This window comes from Gopherus evgoodei, unplaced genomic scaffold, assembly GCF_007399415.2.
Source record: "Gopherus evgoodei ecotype Sinaloan lineage unplaced genomic scaffold, rGopEvg1_v1.p scaffold_36_arrow_ctg1, whole genome shotgun sequence".
In the NCBI taxonomy this organism is placed as follows: Eukaryota; Metazoa; Chordata; order Testudines; family Testudinidae; genus Gopherus; species Gopherus evgoodei.
The window spans coordinates 1,353,284-1,373,889 of NW_022060038.1; the positions used below are offsets into that span (position 1 = coordinate 1,353,284).

At 44.7% G+C, this 20,606-nt stretch overlaps 2 protein-coding genes across 2 annotated transcripts; one reads left to right on the plus strand and one right to left on the minus strand.

Moving 5' to 3' along the window:
- The first annotated feature begins 1,356 nt into the window (after positions 1–1,356).
- On the plus strand, positions 1,357–2,190 carry LOC115641892 (olfactory receptor 52N2-like). The gene has a single exon (XM_030545250.1). It carries the CDS (start codon positions 1,357–1,359, stop codon positions 2,188–2,190), a length of 834 nt encoding a protein of 277 aa, XP_030401110.1.
- Positions 2,191–12,017: 9,827 nt separating this feature from the next.
- On the minus strand, positions 12,018–12,956 carry LOC115641850 (olfactory receptor 52D1-like). The gene has a single exon (XM_030545219.1). It carries the CDS (start codon positions 12,954–12,956, stop codon positions 12,018–12,020), a length of 939 nt encoding a protein of 312 aa, XP_030401079.1.
- Positions 12,957–20,606: the final 7,650 nt, after the last annotated feature.

The window sequence follows — 20,606 nt, forward strand, 5'->3', positions numbered from 1 at the left end:
AGCAAGCTGTAAATTGGCCATTCAGCAATCTCAGCTTGACCAAGGCAGGAGGGGAGGGGGTTTGGGGTGCCACTCCGCGTCCTTCTTGATAAGAATTATGTTGAAGTTGCTGATATGTGAATTTTAGAAGAGCAGGATGTGCCCCAGGAATGTCTGTTGGGGCCTCAACAACTACTTGCTTAACAAGTTGTATTACTAATATATAAATAAGGGGGGAAAGTTTGAGGTAGTGGGACTCCTTCGGACTTGTTTGGACTCTCCTTCTGGATACATCTTGCAGTCCCCACCAGCAGACGGAAGATTTGGCCACCGGAAACCTGCCGCTGTGTCACTCGAGAGCCACACTCAGCTTTGGCAATTATCAAGGGCTGAGGGTGTTTTACTAACCTGTTGCGGACCTGTGTAAGTGCTTGAAACTAAGGGTATGTCTTCACTACCAGCCAGAACGACAGGCAGAGATCAATCCAGTGGGGATTGAGTGATCACGTCTAGTCTAGGTGCAATCAATTGATTCCTGAGCGCTCTTCCATCAACTCCTGTACTCCAGTTCCACGAGAGGCGCAGGCAGAGTCAACGGGGGAGTGGCAGCAGTCGACTCATCATAGTGAAGACACCACGGTAAATCGATCTAAATATGTCAACATCAGCTATGTTACTCAGGTAGCTGAAGCTGGATAACTTAGATCGATCTGCCCCTCTACTATAGACTAGACTTAAGTAAAGTTTAGCTTTAAGTGAAAGCACGCTTGTGTTGTCCTGTTTGTGCCACATCTATTGGTCGGACAGCCGTGTCTCCCCGATTTATTTCCTGACACCACCTCGCACAGAGTAAAAGTTACCAAGAGCTTTGGGTTGAAAGAACCCCAGGTAACAGTATGACACAGAGGAGTCCAGAGGAGGGTGAAACTTGGCTGGCTGATCTCATGGCATTGTATCTTCTGTATCGTTTCCCAATCCCACTCCTGGATCCAACATTTTGTTGAGTTTCTCTCCATGCTTGCACTGGGAGCAGGGTTTCACAAGGCATAGTTTGCTCCATCTGCGGACTTCTCTAGACTTGAATATAGCCAAAATAATCTCGTGTCATATATAAATGTTCGCACCTCACTACTCGCCCCCCTTTCTTGACTGTTAATAACTATAAAATATTTACCCTACTATTTCTTTTAAAGTGTGTAACCCCCCTCACTGTGCTTCTCTCTCTTCACAGGAAGTTTAAACATTTCTGAGCTCGACTAACACAGTGAGAATTCCATGGCAGCTTTCAACCTCACCCTCTCTGACCCTTCATCATTCATCTTAATGGGCATCCCTGGCCTGGAAGCTGCTCATGTCTGGATTTCCATCCCTTTCGCAATGTTCTACATTATCGGCCTGTTGGAAAATTTAATGCTTCTGTTTGTTGTAAACAAAGAGCAGACTCTGCACAAGCCAATGTACCTGCTGCTCTGCATGCTGGCGCTCACAGAGATCACCAGCTCTACTTCCGTTATGCCAAAAGCACTGTGCATATTTTGGTTCAATTTGAAAACCATTACTGTGCATGGCTGCCTCACCCAGTCATTTTTCCTTCCCATGTTTACTGTTATGCACTCAACCATCCTCATGACAATGGCCTTCGATCGCTACGTTGCCATATGTAACCCTCTGAGATATGCCACCATCCTCACCAATGCACGAATAGTTAAGCTAGGGCTTTTAGGTTTGATCAAATCCTTTCTCTTCATTCTGCCTTTGCCCTTGCTCCTAACCAGGCTGCCGTTCTGTGCGAACCGCATCATCCCCCACACACATTGCGACCCTATAACTGTGGCAAAGATCTCATGTGGGGACATCACAGTGAACAGCATATATGGCTTGGTGATACTGTTTCTAGTCACTGGTTTAGACCTGATGTTCATTGCCCTGTCTTATGGTCTGATCATCAAGGCCATCCTCAGAATGTCTTCCAATGAAGCCCACTATAAAGCCCTCAACACCTGCACAGCCCACATCTGTGTGATCCTGACGTATTATACTCCCAGCCTCTTCTACTACCTAACACAGCGTTTTGTTCAGGACGTTGCTCTGCACGGCCACGTCATCTTTGCTGACCTCTATCTCCTCATCCCCCCCATGCTCAACCCTATCATTTATGTAGTCAAAACCAAAGAGCTTCAGGAGAAATTGTGCAAATACACCTGCAGATGATGATCACCTGGGCCACTGATTTCAAACCATTGTGACAAGAGGGGAAAAGCTATCTCCTCATTAATCAAGGATGCACTGCCCCAGTTTGGCTGAGCTCAGCATTGTGGAAGTTCAGTCTGAGAAGTTCCTCACACCTAATGTCTTATCACTCCATCATCAAGTGCTGCTTTCTTTTCTTTGCTGAGTTCCCACTCTCTGACCATCACCTGACTTCTTTCATTGCCACCCATCAGCACCCAACCCCCACACACCCTACTACTCAGCCTTTCCGTGGCGCTGACACAACCAGGTAGTTTTCCCTTAGTCTCTATGTGAACAAAGTTCTTTATCAGTTTGATGAACAGAAGCTGCAATTTGAAGAGAAAAGTAAGAAACTAAAATGCTCAGCTTCTTTATCAATTTTACAGTTGTCCGGTGAATGAAATGTACCTGGTTTTCTTTACTTTATCCTACAGGAAACCTGTAGAATAAACCAAAAAAAGCTGACTGTACCAAACTAATTCAACACAAAACGTGGACATTGACTACCATCCCTGAATGGAATTAGAAATAAATAATATAATAATGCTATTGTTTTTTCATTACAAATGATTTGGGCTACTTTAGGGTCATTTTTAACGCTGCCATTTGCCATTTTTGGTTGGCATCACCTGCCATCTGTCAATTGGGATGCAAGAATCAGTACTGGGGTTTTTGAGTCTGACTTAATTGTTATCTCATAGAGGTGTTGCTAATGTGGACAAAATCCTGTTTAAGCTTGTAGTCAAATCTGTAGAAGGTATGTAGCAAAAGCTTTCATTTCTTATTTTATGTATAGAGAAATGTGTGAATAAAAATAACTTTTTTTCAAGAAATAGATTGGGCTACTTTCAGGTGAGTTTTTAAGTGACTTTGATCGAGTAATGCAGTGGAAATCTGGCAGTGGACTCTACCTGAAACAGAAACTAGGGTGAGAAATTATTATTTGGAGCCAGTTCTTTAGGGAATCTAGTTTAGATAACTTATAGGCTCATAGACTCATAGACTCTAGGACTGGAAGGGACCTCAAGAGGTCATCGAGTCCAGTCCCCTGCCCTCATGGCACGACCAAATACTGTCTAGACCATCCCTGATAGACATTTATCTAACCTACTCTTAAATATCTCCAGCGATGGAGATTCCACAACTTCCCTAGGCAATCTATTCCAGTGTTTAACTACCCTGACAGTTAGGAACTTTTTCCTAATGTCCAACCTAAATCTCCCTTGCTGCAGTTTAAGCCCATTGCTTCTTGTTCTATCATTGGAGGCTAAGGTGAACAAGTTTTCTCCCTCCTCCTGATGACACCCTTTTAGATACCTGAAAACTGCTATCAGGTCCCCTCTCAGTTTTCTCTTTTCCAAACTAAACAAACCCAATTCCTTCAGCCTTCCTTCATAGGTCATGTTCTCAAGACCTTTAATCATTCTTGTTGCTCTTCTCTGGACCCTCTCCAATTTCTCCACATCTTTCTTGAAATGCGGTGCCCAGAACTGGACACAATACTCCAGTTGAGGCCTAACCAGCGCAGAGTAAAGCGGAAGAATGACTTCTCGTGTCTTGTTTACAACACACCTGTTAATGCATCCCAGAATCATGTTTGCTTTTTTTGCAACAGTATCACACTGTTGACTCATATTAAGCTTGTGGTCCACTATGACCCCTAGATCTCTTTCTGCCATACTCCTTCCTAGACAGTCTCTTCCCATTCTGTATGTGTGAAACTGATTGTTCCTTCCTAAGTGGAGCACTTTGCATTTATCTTTATTGAACTTCATCCTGTTTACCTCAGACCATTTCTCCAATTTGTCCAGATCATTTTGAATTTTGACCCTGTCCTCCAGAGCAGTTGCAATCCCTCCCAGTTTGGTATCGTCCGCAAACTTAATAAGCGTACTTTCTATGCCAACATCTAAATCGTTGATGAAGATATTGAACAGAACCGGTCCCAAAACAGACCCCTGCGGAATCCCACTTGTTATACCTTTCCAGCAGGATTGGGAGCCATTAACAACTACTCTCTGAGTACGGTTATCCAGCCAGTTATGCACCCACCTTATAGTAGCCCCATCTAAATTGTACTTTCCTAGCTTATCTATAAGAATATCATGCGAAACTGTATCAAATGCTTTACTAAAGTCTAGGTATATCACATCCACCGCTTCTCCCTTATCCACAAGGCTCGTTATCCTATCAAAGAATGCTATCAGATTAGTTTGACACGATTTGTTCTTTACAAATCCATGCTGGCTATTCCCTATCACCTTACCACCTTCCAAGTGTTTGCAGATGATTTCTTTGATTACCTGCTCCATTATCTTCCCTGGCACAGAGGTTAAACTAACTGGTCTGTAGTTTCCTGGGTTGTTTTTATTTCCCTTTTTATAGATGGGCACTATATTTGCCCCCTTCCAGTCTTCTGGAATCTCCCCCGTCTCTCATGATTTCCCAAAGATAATAGCTAGACACTCAGATACCTCTTCCATTAACTCCTTGAGTATTCTAGGATGCATTTCATCAGGCCCTGGTGACTTGCAGGCATCTAACTTTTCTAAGTGATTTTTTACTTGCTCTTTCCTTATTTTCTCTTCTAAACCTACCCTCTTCCTGTAAGCATCCACTATACTAGACATTCCTTCAAACTTCTCAGTGAAGACCGAAACAAAGAAGTCATTAAGCATCTTTGCCATTTCCAAGTCTCCCGTTACTGTTACCCCCTCCTCATTGAGCAGTGGGCCTACCCTGTCCTTAGTCTTCCTCTTGCTCTAATGTATTGATAAAAAGTCTTCTTGTTTCCCTTTATTCCCATAGCTAGTTTGAGTTCATTTTGTGCCTTTGCTTTTCTAATCTTGCCTCTGCATTCCTGTGTTATTTGCCTATATTCATCCTTTGTGATCTGACCTAGTTTCCATTTTTTATATGACGCCTTTTTATTTTGTAGGTCACGCAAGATCTCAAGGGTAAGCCAAGGTGGTCTTTTGCCACATTTTCTATCTTTCCTAACCATCGGAATAACTTGCTTTTGGGCCCTTAATAGCGTCCCTTTGAAAAACTGCCAACTTTCCTCAGTTGTTTTTCCCCTCAGTCTTAATTCCCATGGGACCTTGCCTATCAGCTCTCTGAGCTTACCAAAATCTGCCTTCCTGAAATCCATTGTCTCTATTCTGCTGTACTCCTTTCTACCCTTCCTTAGAATTGCAAATTCTATGATTTCATGATCACTTTCACCCAAGCTTCCTTCTACTTTTAAATTCTCAACAAGTTCCTCCCTATTGGTTAAAATCAAGTCTAGAACAGCTTCCCCCCTAGTAGCTTTTTCAACTTTCTGAAATAAAAAGTTGTCTGCAATGCAGTCCAGGAACTTATTGGATAGTCTGTGCCCCACGGTGTTATTTTCCCAACATATATCTGGATAGTTGAAGTCCCCCATCACCACCAAATCTTGGGCTTTGGATGATTTTGTTAGTTGTTTGAAAAAAGCCTCATCCACCTCTTCCGCCTGATTAGGTGGCCTGTAGTAGACTCCCAGCATGACATCACCTGTGTTTTTTACCCCTTTTAGCCTAACCCAGAGACTCTCCACCCTTCCGTCTCCTATGTCCATCTCCACCTCAGTCCAACTGTGTACATTTTTAATATATAAGGCAACACCTCCTCCCTTTTTCCTCTGTCTATCCTTCCTGAGCAAACTATACCCATCCACACCAACATTCCAGTCGTGTGTATTATCCCACCAAGTTTCAGTAATGCCAATAATGTCATAGTTGTATTTATTTATTAGCACTTCCAGTTCTTCCTGCTTATTACCCATACTTCTTGCATTTATATAAAGGCATCTAAGATACTGGTTTGATCTTGCCTCCCAGTTTTGCCCTGACCCTCCTTCCTCTCTGCCATTATAGCCCGTGCTCCCACTTGTTTCCAACCCATCTCCCAGGTCTTGTTCCCCACTTACCTGTGGGCTTTGCTCACCTGTCCCCGTCGAACCTAGTTTAAAGCCCTCCTTACTAGGTTAGCCAGTCTGTGCGCAAATAAGGCCTTTCCCCGCTTCGAAAGGTGAACGCCATCTGTTCCTAGCAGTCCTTCCTCAAATAGCATCCCGTGGTCGAGGAAGCCAAAGCCCTCCTGGCGACCCCATCTTCGCAGCCAGGCATTCACCTCCACGATGCATCTGTTTCTGCCCGGACCCCTACCTTCAACAGGAAGAATCGAAGAGAATACCACCTGCGCTCCAAACTCCTTAACCCGTACTCCCAGAGCCCTGTAGTCACTCTTGATCTGCTTAGCGTCACACCTCGCAGTATCATTTGTGCCCACATGGATGAGTAGCATGGGATAGTACTCAGAAGGCCAGATAATCCTCGACAAAGCCTCTGTAACATCTTGGATACGGGCCCCTGGCAGGCATCATACCTCCCTGGATGAACGGTCAGGGCGACAGATGGGTGTCTCCGTCCCCCTCAGCAGAGAGTCTCCAACCACCACTACCCTACTTGCTTGCATTATTTTCTTAGTGACCTGCTTTGTTCAAGTTGCTATCTCTTTGTCCATCTAAAATACGTCTTTCCATAGTTAATAAATTTATTTCTCGTTTATAATCTGGTTCGGCTCCAAACACCAGCACAGCAAGCATGTGCCTGGAGTGGCAAGCCACGGGGGGCGGCCTGCCAGTCATTGTGAGGGTGGCAGTCAGGCTGCCTTTGGCAGCATGCTTATGGGAGGTCCACTGGTCCTGCAGCTTCATCTCTAATTCGGTGGCGGGGAAGCCCAAGACACAGGACTGGTGGACCTCCTGCAGCCATGCCACCGAACGTGTATGACCAGTGGACCACCCACAGGAGCGCTGCTGAAGGCCCATGATTTATAATATAACCCAGAGCCGCCCCTGTTTATAATATAACCCAGATTATGAGCTTTCAAACTACGGCAGTGAGAAACTGTGCATATTCTCTTCCACACTAAGGGAAGTGGCAGATTTCGTATAATTTTGGGTTTGTTCTCCAAAGGGGAGTGGACATCTGGGTGCTGTGACAAATCCCTTAATCAGAATCTTTCAAGAACTGACCTCAGTGTCTATAACTGAAGCCGGGGGTGGCCCTGGCTGTAAACTCGGCTAGAAGAAGCTTTATTGCCTGGCTCAGCAAGATAGGGCTAAAGGGCGTCCCAGGCTGGTAGAAGACTCTGATTCAGTGGTGTCCCAGAACACCAGGTGACATCCCAGGGTGTCCAACTCATCACAGCAAGGTCTCTCAAACCACTGGAAAACTGTCTGCAAGGAAAGCAGAAAACTGCATCTGCCTGCTCACTGTACTCGGAGAATGAAAATCTCCTGTCATATTCCAATGTAAATGAGCAAGATTGAGACACAGCTTTGCTTATTCTAATCTCCCTAGTTCACTTTCTCTCCTTCTTTGGACTTTACGTCAATTAATCATCTCTGGCATTTGCACGCCTCTGCTCTTGTTGATGGCTCCTACACCAGCTGTGGGATTCCTGCGGCTGCTGTGCCTGCTGGCGCTCGAGAAACCCAGCTAAGGGGGCTGGAACACAGGCGGCGAGGAGGCCAGGGAAGTTGGTAGGGGCCACTGGAACAGATGGAACTTTGCTTCAATCTGCCAGAGTGCGCAGTTCCCCCCCGCCGCCCCGGAGCACTGCATTACTGCTTTACTGTGTTAGATGTGAATTTGTGTTATACCGGGTCGCGTTATATCGGGGTAGAGATGTATAATCCCATAATAAAATGTACAGGAAAAAAGGATATATAGGATACCAGGCTATGGAAAACTGTCTTGTGCAGCGATGTTACATTCACTTTACACAGAAAGTGCACTCCCCAAAGCTACACATTTCAGCTTTTATCATTTATATGAAGTTTTGTCCCAGATGCCTAAAATTAGTGGGGAACTTCGCCCATAAAGGACAGTTTACTAGCTTGCTATCAGTTTTTTTTATTGTTTTTTTTAAATTGGTTTCATTGATTATTTTATTTTCTTGTGTTTTGTTTATGCTGAATTCCAGTATATGCTATTCATAACAATAATTATTTGTAATATTTGGCTATATTGCAAGGGACCTACAGATCTGTGTCCTGTGTGATTCGCTAGAGCAAGTTAGTATGAGTGTTTGCAAAATTTGGCATAGATAAATGGTGTATCAGTTTCCCCTTCTGAGGGTAAGGAACCAAATAGCAAGCCAGACAAAGAACTGTATATGTTTACTGCAGGGGTTCTCAAACTGGGGGTCAGGACCCTGCAGGAGGTCATGAGGTTATTACATGGGGGGATCACAAACTGTCAGCCTCCACCCCAAACCTCACTTTGCCTCTAGCATTTATAATTGTGTTAAATATTTGTGGAAGTTTATGGGGGGGTCGCAATTGGAGGCTTGCTTGTTCAAGGGGTCACCAGTACAACAGTTTGAAAACCACTGGTTTGCTGCATGTATCTAACTTGCTAAGTAAATTTTAACTTGTTCTTTCACTATTTTAATTTCTGAACCTACCCTATGTTCATTGCCATTCACTATGGGAATCTTTTCCCTTTGACTGTTTCTCATCAGATCCTACTTGTACTTTACCATCATCCAGCCTTCCGTCCTTCCTAGGATGTAGGGAATCTCCATTAACAGATGTATGGTTCTCTCTCCTTGAAACAGACCAGGAACAATTAACATCTCTTTGTCAAGGTTTTACATAAAATAGCCCCCAAAATTCCACTCTGTGAAACACTTTCTGAAAAATCCTGACCAGACAGAGCACTGGCCTGGGCTCCAGCAAAAAAGAGAAGCTGAGGTGCAGGACATAGGGGTAATGCAAGAGAGTTATATAGACTATTGTCTCAGAATCCCCCATCCAATAGTCTCTGTGTCCTCCTGAGATGGGATGTGGATCATCCAAGTGTTATGAAAAATCACCAAGCTCTGTTCTCCCAATGCAGGATCCACCTCAGAAGCTTAAAGTCTCTGCTAGAATCTGAGAGCTTTGGTACTTTTCCAAGTCTCTGTGATGCTTTAACGGGTGTTTCTTTACTTGTGAGGAGTAAAATATGGACCAGATGTTTGGGCATGCTCCACAGCAGCTCTGCCTAAACTACACAAGGTGAATTGCCCATGCTGGTCATCAGTGACATGCCTGGCTGCCTCCTTCATGAACCCGCTCCAGCCCCATGTATTCTACAGATGAATGCTTTGTTGCTAGCAGGGTTTTAGGTATGATGTGGAAATGATGCTTCCCCCAATTCCAGCCTGCCGCAGCCCCTGTTGGAACAGTTTCCTCTGCCGGCTCAGCATGTGTGCAGCTGCTGCGTGGGGGAATTGTGGGTTTGGCTGGGGTTTATTGTTAGGTTTCCAGTGCTGGGGACAACACGCCCGGGTGCACAGGTGGCAGTTGTGGAGGGATTTGATGTCTTGTTGAGGTTCTGATGCTTCGATGAGGTTCTGAGCCAGGCTCACCCTGGACATTGATTCCAAGGACTGAAGATCAAAACTTCAGCTGAGCCCATTTGATGTGCCTGAACGAGTTGGACCAATTCCCTGCTAGTTACACATTGTGCACTGTTTGCAGATGTTTGGCTGTGTGTGTATGTCCTTGCTGTGTGCTGATCTGACTCTGGCCACATAGCCCCTACAGCCAGCGCCGACTGATCTTCCCAATAAATCCATGGACTCAGTTCGTAGAGAAGGGATTTGGTCTGGTTTATTGACAATGAAGTGTGGTCCTAATGCCCTGCTCAGGTGTTACAGATACACTAATACGTGTAGGCCTGTTGCAATGGATGAGCTCAGTTAGTGGCAGGACTTTCCACTATCACCTACACCAGAAAAAGACACGTCCTCTGAGATAAACTTTTATACACCAATTTGAACAAGTCCCATATTGCTCCTGGTGTATCAGGATGGCACCATTTGAAGTATTAGGGTGTCTACCATTGACGTATCCAGGGACTGCACATTACTTTGGATATCTCCATCCATTATGCTGTTATCCCTGACCTTATCTTTCAGATGGATCACCGTGTCCCTATGCTCATTGAGGAGTGTGTTTGCTGTAGAGGTGTTCTAGTGCCACCTTTCTGGAATGTGTTTGTGTCTATATTCTTATAGCTAACACTGCTTAGCAGTGTGTGTTTCTGCAATATCAGCTCTGTTCTTGACAGATTCTGTGAGCCTGCCTCTTGCTCACACTTAACTTTGCTTTATAGCTGCAAAGTTTTGATTATTTTAGCCCAAGACTCTGCTGCAAGGCACCACAATGCCAGCTATCATTTAAAAAAAGAAAAACCTCTAAAGTTTTTAGAGATTCTATTTGCAAAGGAATTTCTCCCATCATGAGCTAAGTACAACAGATGCAGCATTATACCTTGACTGACCAGCACCTATCACACATACGAAATACATTTTCCACTATTTGTATCATTTCTGCCTTTGGCCTTCGGTCGTCTGCAGACAGCCTGTGAGGATTGCTGTGCCCCTGTACATCCTATCAGGGTGTTGCCACAGAAGCCCAGCAAAGATAATTGAAAGAGTAATCACGTGAGCTATTTCACTGCTAAAGATGGCTGGGGGGTGGAGGGGTGAGAGGGAGTTTGTATAATGAAGATATCCATAAGATACTGCTAGTGGCACCCACGAGTACAGAAAGCCAACAGTACCTACAGATTTTAGGTGGCAGGGCCCTTCTTCCCAGCACCTGCCCTCACACTGGGTTCAAGTCCCGTCCCCACCCCTGAGTCAGACCTTGAAGGCCCTTCTGTTGGGTGACATCTCCCTTTGCTGGGCCCTCATCCCATGGCCCTACCTTGCTCTCCCCAGCTGCTCTGCTCTGCCTCAGCTCTGCAGTCCAGCAGGATCTGGCTGGCGTTGCCAGATTTCCACTGCATTAGAAGCCCAAAGTCATTTAACAACTCACCTGAAAGTAGACCCATCGCTTTCTTAAAAGAAAAATTTTTTATTAACAAATTTGTCTATACATAAAATAACAGATGAAAGCTTTTGTTACACACCTACCACAGATGTGATTTTAAAAAAAAAAGCTACAAGCCACAACAGGCTTTTGTTCACATTAGCAAAACACTTGTGAGATGACAATCAAATTCAAAATACTGGTACATGTATCCCAACTGAGGGTTGGCAGGTGTTTCAATCAAAAAAATCGCATTAAAAAAAGCCCCAAAGTAGCCCAAAACATTTATAATGAAAAAACAACTTTATCATTATTATAGTATTTACTTCTAATAGCATTCAGTGATGGTAGTCAGTGTCCACATTTTGTGTTGAATTAGTTTGCTACAGTCAGACTTTTTTTGGTTTATCCTCCAGGTTTCTTTAAGGATTGGATGTAAAAACCAAAAAAAGTAAAAAAAAAATCAGGTAAATTTCACTCATCATAACACTATACAAAGGATAGTTTCTTAATGTTGTTGTCACCTATCTCAAACTGCAGCTTCTGTTCATCAAACTGATGAAGAACCCTGTTCACGCAAGGACTAATGGACATCCACCTTGCATCAGAAAACTGCAGTAGCAGCTGAGTTGGTAATGTAAGAGTTACAGAAAAGCCATGTGGCAGGGGGATAGGAGGTAGGGGCTGATGGGTCATGCTGAAAGAAGTCAGGCGATGGTCAGAGAGAGGGAACTCAGAAATGGAGAGAGCTGGGTGATGAAGTGATGAGAGATTAGGTGTGAGGAACTTCTCAGACTGTGAACCCCACACAATGCTGAGTTCAGTCAAACTGGGACAGAGCACCCTTGATTAGCAAGGGCATAGCCATTCCCCCTCTCATAACAAAGGCTAAATTCAATGTCCCCAGTGATCACATTCTGCAGATATATTTTCCCACTTTGTCACGAAGCTCTTTGGTTTTGACCCCATAAATAATAGGGTTGAGCATGGGGGGGATGAGGAAATTGAGGTCAGCCAAGAGGATGTGAACATGAGGAGCAATGCCCTGATCGAACCGATGTATGAGAGTGGAGAAGAAGCCAGAAGTATAATACGTAATCATCACACAGATGTGGGCTGTGCAGGTATTGAGGGCTTTCTGGTGGGCTTTCTTGGAGGATATTCTGAGGAGGGCCCTGATGATTAGACCGTAGGACAGGGCAATGAACATCATGTCTAACCCAACAATTACAAATGCTATCACTAAGCCATACATCCTGTTGACTGTAATATCTCCACACGATATCTTCGCCACAGCTATAGGTTCACAGTGCGTGTGGAGGATAACGCGTTTGGAACAGAATGGCAATGTGTTCAGGAGAAGGGGTATAGGCAGAATGAAGAGAACAGCTTTGATCAAACCTAGAAACCCTAGCTTAGCTATTCGTGCATTGCTGAGGATGGTGGCATATCTCAGAGGGTTACATATGGCAATGTAGCGATCAAAGGCCATTGTCACGAGGATGGTTGAGTGCATAACAGCAACTGTGTGAAGGAAGAACATCTGGGTAAGGCAGCCCCCCATAGTAATGCCTTTCAAATTGAACCAAAATATACACAGTGCCTTTGGCACGACAGAAGTAGGTATGGCGATATCTGTGAGTGCCAGCATGCAGAGCAGCAGGTACATTGGCTTGTGCAGGGTCTGCTCTTTGCCTACAAGAAACAGAACTGTGAAATTTCCCAACAGGCCGATAATGTAGAACATAGCGAAAGGGATGGAAATCCAGCTGTGGGCAGCTTCCAGGCCAGGGATGCCCATAAAGATGAATGTTGAAGGGTCAGAGGGGGTGAGGTTTAAAGCTACCATGAAGTTCTCAATGTGTTGCTTGAGCTCAGAAATGTTCAATGTGCCTGTGAAGAGAGTGAAGCACAGCAAGGGGGGGTTAAACACTTTATAGCAAATAATAAAGTGAAATATAAAATATTTACTCTATTAACAGTCTAGAAAGAAGTCAAGAAGTAGATGGGAACATTTATAGAGATTATTTCAGTTATAGTCAAATCCAGAGAAGTCCTCAGAGGGAGCTAACCAAGCCAGGTCAATGGGCAACATGTTGGCAGATAAATGTTGATGTTAATAACTGCAGTGTTTATGCCAATGTATTTGCCTAACACCTCACAAGATTCTAATTTAACTGTAAGAGCTCATGACAGGGATCTGGGCGTCATGGTACACAGCTCAGTGAAACCCTGCTCACTGTGCAAGCATGGACAGAAACTCAGAAAAACACTGAGCTCTAGGAGGAGTGGGATGGGAAATCATACAGCAAATACAGTGTCACGAGATCAGTCAGTCAATGCTTCACCCTCCTGTGGTCTCCTCTGTGTAGTACTGGGCACCCTTCTCACCCAGGATATTGCAGAACTAAAGGGATTCAGGGAAGGGCAGTAATAATGATCAAGGGCCTTGGGAAACTGATATGTAGAGAGGCTGAAAAGACTGGGGTTGTTGCCTTTACAAAGGAGACAAATAAGAAGGGACAGAAGAAAAGTCTGTAAAATACTGACTGTTAGAGGGCAGATTGAGACTGTGTTCTCCATATCTCGTAACACAAGCTCAAGTGGTCGTTCAGTTACACTGAAACATGGCAAAATCAGAACCGATAAATAAAGAATGCTTGCGTCACTCAATGCCTGACGAGACTGAGGAACTCTTACCACAAGTGGAAGTTAAGGTCACGAGATAAGCAAGAATCCGGAAGGATTTGGACATTTACATGGATAGTGAGTATCCAGTTACATTACTTACAGCTAAATACATATTTTGGAATGTCTCTACGCCCATGTGCTTCAGGGCACAAGCCAACCTCTAGCGGTTAGGTGTTAGGGTGACGCCTCATGATGCTCAAGTCACTGTCCCCATCCACTGCTACTGGGTTTCTTACACCTTCTGCAGCAGCTGGGGCTGTCACCGTCGGAGAGAGGAAAATAGACTAGATCTACCATAGGTCTGACCCGCAAGGCCATTCCTATGTTGGAAGGAGCCAAGTGTCTGCTATGGAAACAGATATTATCATGCTGGGCTATCACTTTGTGCTCAACAGAGTTCAACGCCTCTTTGGTCTGTGCATTAGGAAGGATGTGAATTCTATATTTTGCCTGGTTTCAGGACTCTGTACCACTGTGATATAGAGACAGCATATCTCACTGTCACACCCTCCTCCTCCCACTCCCTCAGGCGCATACACACACAGACTGTGCACTCCTGGACCTCCCTCAGTGAGATTCCCAGCACTGCCTTGTTTCCTCTAAGCCAGAAACATGCTTCTATTTTTACACTCTTTTGGTGCTTCTTGTCCTCTCCAGAACCAGAGATGCAGGGGCATGGACAGAGCAGATCTCTTTCTATCCCTGAAAATATTGTTTATCTTAATTGGTTTGAACCTCTAAGTCTGTGAGTTTGAGATTTTAGCAACTCTCCTCTCCTGTCAGTTCTTCTTTCATCCAAATTAGCTCACTCATCCTTAGAAGCCATGGGATGACTCCAGTTGAAATCACTGAAAGCTTATGATTGGTGTAAACAGGTCATTTATTGACGTTCCTAGATGTGGATTTAGGGTGATCTCAATGGAGCCTAGATTTCTCCCTTTAACCTATTTAACTTTTGGCTCTGAGCTGCGATAATCACGGCTTCAGGTCCTGCTACAGAGAGCACCGTTGTGTTAGGGTGCTGAATGAGTCTGAAGAAGAGATCCACTGATGGCAGAAAGTGACAGCAGAACCTGACCATTGTGTGAACTCCCGTGTATGCGATTCGTGTTGTGAACTCTCTGGTAGCACAGAGACCCACTGCAGAGGCTTTGGCCATATTACCCAGCAACATAGTGAAGTTGCTGAACTGGAAAACTTGAGCGATTCAGAGGAAAAATGATTCCATCCAAAGAAAGAGAGTTACTGAGACAGATAGAAGGACACAGTCAGACACAAGAAACTGATCTTAAAAAAAAAAGTCTGATCTATTTCCAATACATTTATTGTTCCAATTATGCCAGGCAAATCCCTGGGTATGTCTGACAATAAAACAGCTCAAACAACCATGCTGGTGAATTTATAACTGGAGATATACCCATCTCCTAGAACTGGAAAGCACCCTGAAAAGCCATCAAGTCCAGCTCCCTGCCTTCACTAGCAGGACCAAGTACTGATTTTTGCGCCAGATCTCTAAGTGACCACCTCAAGGATTGAGCTCACAACCCTAGGTTTAGCAGGTCAATGCTCAAAGAGCTGAGCTATCCCTTCCCCTGCTCAGATAGCTCTTGATCTGAACCTTGGAACCGTTCCTGAGCCCGTAGTACAAACAGTGCAGAAACAAGCGACTCACCAAAATACCACTCAGCAGAGAGGAAATCTCCTTACTCAGGGCTCTACTTTCCTGTTGCAGTATCAGCATATGAATCTCACGTGTCTGACACTCAGCGTGCTGGATAGTGACCTTTATGATTTCCCTCTGCAGTCCCTGTGGACTCTCAGGTTGGCAGGACTCCCAGACAATACCCTCGGCGCTGTGAGCAGTAGGAAGAGCAGAAAATAGACCCCAGAGAACCGCAGCTTGAGAGTCTCACGTGGGAGCGAAGAAATGATTCACAAATACCATGGAGTCTTGCTGATTGTGCAGACTAGCAATTGGGGATGACTTTCTTTTCTGTGCGTAATGCACTATGTGTGGGAATGCCACCATAAGTTACATGCCGAAACCCATTTCAATTAATTGGAGCAGTGTAATGATGCATATACCCCATGCAGCTGTAATATCCAGTCCATTAGCCCTTGAAAAGTCACTACCACTCTGTGGAATCCAAATGATGTGATCTTGAATTGATGCAATGCAAAGTGCTTTCTTCTCCCAGCATTCTGGCATCAAAGGTATTTGCCAGTTTCCCTTTGTGAGGTCTAAAGTGGCAGCTCAAACTGTTCTAACAGTTCATCAACTCTCTGCATTGGGGAAGCATCAAATTTGAATACTGTGAAATGTCAGCAATGGAGGCAGATTAGGGTTGTGCTATTCTGCATCAGAAGTAGTACAGTGGAATTTGTCCACACACTGTGTGATTCGTTCACCAGTCCCCAGGCCAAAATGTCCTGGAGTTCATCTCACATGGTATCCCACATTTTATGAAGGAACAGCCATGGAGTTTGCCTGATTTGCTGCCCTGGGGCCATTTCAGTATGACAATATTTTAGGTAAGTGTGCCCTGCTGGGGCCAGAACTTGAAATACAGATACATAGTCAATATCCATAACTTCACATACAAAAATGACACATGCACACAAATAGGATAATCCTTTTCACCAAATCATCAGTTTTCCAATGACACCTGACCAGACATATCTCGTACAAACTATATCACAATTATGTCATAATTCTATAAATCTGAAGATTATGGGGTGCAGCGTCACAATGAGTGTATTAGGAGGATCCCCTCCTAGGCTTTTGGAAGATTCAAATGATGGAAGTAAAGCACATTAGAAAACATATTCCCAACTACATGTACAGTATATAAAATGGAGGGGTCTAAATTAGCTGTTACCACTCAAGAAAGAGATCTTGGAGTCATCACAGACAATTTTCTGAAAGTGAAAATGAAAGTGTGCAGCAGCAGTCAAAAAAGCTACCAGAATGTTAGAAACCATTAGGAAAGAGAGATAAGAAGACAAAATGTAAAAAATGTCACTATTTAATCCCTCACCAAAGTTCTGGTCACCTCCTTTCCAAACAGATATATTAGAAATGGAAAAGGTCCAGAGAAGGGCAACAAAAACGTTTAGGGTTATGGAACAGCATCCACTGGAGCAGAGATTAAAAATGTTGGGATTTTCAGACTGGAAAAGAGATGACAAATAGGGGATATGGTAAAGATCTATAAAATCATGAATGGTGGGACTCAGGCTTTGGCCCTGGTCCATCTCCTTAGTGAACTTGGGAGCATCTGCTTTAATACATGACGTGGCTTTGATTCACAGCCTCTTGTTTAGGTTTCAGATCTTGCACCAGACCCCATGCTCCAGGCTCTCTCTTTGCTACACTGACTGGTCCTAGGGAGTACCTAACCTCCCCCTCATCTCGCTCTCCCATGTTGGTAACCTATTTGAAAAGATAGGCATGGACTTTGGGTGGCCACCAGAGAAGAGTGCTATGAGGGATAAAGACATCCTCATTATTCTTGATTATGCACCGCATACCTCAAAGCCATCCCCTTATGCTCCACCAATTCACCTACCAGCACAAATGAGCTTATGAAATTATCTTCCCAGGTGGTAATACCCCGAGAAATACTTAGTGTTGATTGATCTAACTTCACTTTACAACTAATTAAAGAAGTGTATGATCTACTGAGGGTAAAGACATTCGGAACATTTATCTACCATTGTCAAACTGATGGGTTGGTAGAGCGATTTCACAGAATTTTGATGGCAACGTTAAAGAATTTTGTAGCCTTGGATCCCAAACACTGATACTAACTCTTCCCCTGCTTTCTTTTTTGCTATGAGGGAGGTACTTCAAGTCTAGGGTTGCCAACTGAACACCCCATCTCCACTCCTTCCCCAAGGTCCTGCCCCTGCCCCACCCCTTCTCTGAGGCCCCGCTCTTCCTCACTCATTCTCCGAGGTCCCAGCCCCATTTGCTCCATTTCTTTCTTTCCAAACCCTCACTCACTTTCACCGGGCTGAGGTAGTGAAATGTGGAAGGGGGTGAGGGGTCCAGCTGAGGACAGGATTGAGGGGTCTGGGGTGTGGGAAAGGGCTCTGGGCTGGGGCAGGGGTTGGGGTGCAGGAGGGGGTGGGGACCCCTGCTGGGGATTTGGTCTCTTGGGTGGGGATGAGGGGTTTGGGGTGCAGAAGGGGGCTCAGGCCTGGGGCCTGGTGTTGAGGGGGGTGTAGGGGTGCCCTTGCACCCGCAGGCACAGCCCCTGTAGTTCCTATTGGTCGTGGTTCCCAGCCAATGTTATCTGCAGAGCCAGAACTCAGGCTGGGGCAGTTTGCAGAGCCTCCCGGGTCACTCAGGTACCAAGGGGCTGCAAGGATCTGTTGGCTGCTTCTGAGAGCTGTGCAGAGCTAGGGCAGGCCAGGAGTCTGCCATAGCCCCCGACCTCAACTGCCCCATTGACCAGACTTTTAATGACCTACTTGGCGGTGCTGACGGGAGCCACCATGGTCCCTTTTCAGCAAAGTGTTCCAGTCAAAAAACAGATGCTTGGCAACCCTAATCAAATAGCCAAGTTTTCTCCCTTTGAACTTCTATCTGGGAAGCAACCTCGAGGCTTTCCAGACCTGGTTGAAGAAACATGGAAGAGCAAAGACCCCAGGCAATGAACATAGTCCAATACATTCTTCAGCTAAAGAAATCACGCCAAGTCTTTATGGGTGTGTCATAAACAGATAGTTAGGGGTTAATGTCTCTTTTACCTATAAAGGGTTAACAAACAGGGAACCAAAAACACCTGACCAGAGGACCAATCAGGAGACAAGATACTTACAAATCTCAGTGGAGGGAAGCCTTTGTTTGTGGTTTTTGGGTTTTGCTTTGTTCTCTCTGGGTCCTAAAAGGGACTAGACGTGCAACCAGGTTTCTTGCCAATCTCCCTGCTACAGTCTCTTATATATTCAGAATAGTGAGTATTAAGTAAAGAGGCGGTTATAGTCTTTTAATTGTTTTCTGTATTTGCAAATGTGTAGTTTGCTGGAAGTATTTTAAATTGTATTTTGCTGGAGGGAGGCTTCTCTCTAGTGTCTATAATCTGAAAGACCCTGTAATTTTACCATCTAAATTACAGAGACAACTTTTACTTTTTTTCTTTCTTTTTATTAAAAGTTTTGCTTTTTAAGGCCTGTTTGATCTTTTCTCCTTGATGAGGCTCAAGGGAATTGAGTCTGTACTCACCAGGGAATTGGTGAGAGAAGGAAGGGGGGAAGGTAGAATCCCTTTGTTAGATTCACGGAGCTTGAATCTGTCTATCTCTCCAGGATAGCCCAGGGAGGGAACGCCTGGAGGGGGAGAGAAGGAGAGGAAACAAACCTGATTTCTCTGTGCTGTGATTCAAGGAGTTTGAATCACAGTGATCTTCCAGGGTAACCCAGGGAGGGGAAGCCTGGGAGAGGCAACGGTGAGGGAAAGGGTTTACTTTCCTTGTGTTGAGATCCAGAGGGTCTGGGTCTTGGGGGTCCCCGGGCAAGGTTTTGGGGGGACCAGAGTGTACCAGGCACTGGAATTCCTGGTTGGTGGCAGCTTATCAGATCTAAGCTGGAATTCCTGGTTGGTGGCAGCGCTACAGGTTCTAAGCTGGTAATTAAGCTTAGAGGAATTCATGCTGGTACCCCATTTTTTTGGACTCTAAGGTTCAGATTGGGGAAATATACCATGACAGGGTGTCTGGTAGAAAAATCTGATAAATTCACAACAGAGACAGGAGAATGCCTATAACAAAGGAGTCCATCTGTGATTGTTCAGATTGGGTGATTGAGTGTTATTGTTACTACAAAGCGAGCAGTTCAAATTACTGGCTCAATGGCAGGAACCGTTTGAGGCAGTGAGGGAAGTATGAGGTCCAGCACTCAGAGAAGAAAAAAGAGACTCAGAAAATAACATAAAACTGGATACATTGGGTCATACCAATGGTCCATCTAGTCCAGTATTCTGTCTTCTCACAGTGGCAAGTGCTATGTGCTTCAGACAGAAAGAACAGAACAGGGAAATTATCGAGGGATCCCAGCATTTGGAAGTCAGAGGCTAAGACACCCAGCGCATGAGGTTGTGTCCCTGAACCTCTTGACTAATATCCTCCATAAACTCATCTAGTTCTTTTCTGAACCCTGTTGCAGTCTTGGCCTTCACAGCAGCCCCTGGCAAAGAGTTCCACAGGTTGATTGTGCGGTGCGTGGTATATTTCCTTTTGTATGTTTTAAACCTGCTGTCTATTAACTTTGCTGGGTGACCCCTAGTTCTTTTGTGATGTGAAGGAATAAAATAAAATAATAAAAAACCCAAACACACGTCTATATTCACTTTCTCCACACCAGTCACAGATTCATAGATCTATATCATATCTCTCCTTAGCCATAAGAATGGCCATACTGGGTCAGATCAAATATCCATCTAGCCCAGTATCCTGTTTTCTTACAGTGACTAATGCCAGGTGTCCCAGAGGGAATGAATTCAACAGGGAATCATCAAGTGATCCATCTCCTATCACCTATTCCCAGCTTCAGGGCTCAGGAAGCTGCTCCTGCCCACGGCACAATACTGTGCTATGGGGGTTTATGACTCAGCAGGGGCAATCTGTGCTGCCCTGTGTCAGAGAAGCTATCAGATCAGAGTGCCTATTACTCTCTGTTAAACAAACAAACAAACAAAACCCCTTTCTGTTTGAAACTCTGATGTGTGAGAGCCTTTCCATTGCATGTTTGGGATTCAGGGCAGGGCTCATCAGCTGGGACAGGAGGAGGAGATGCTCAGATTCTA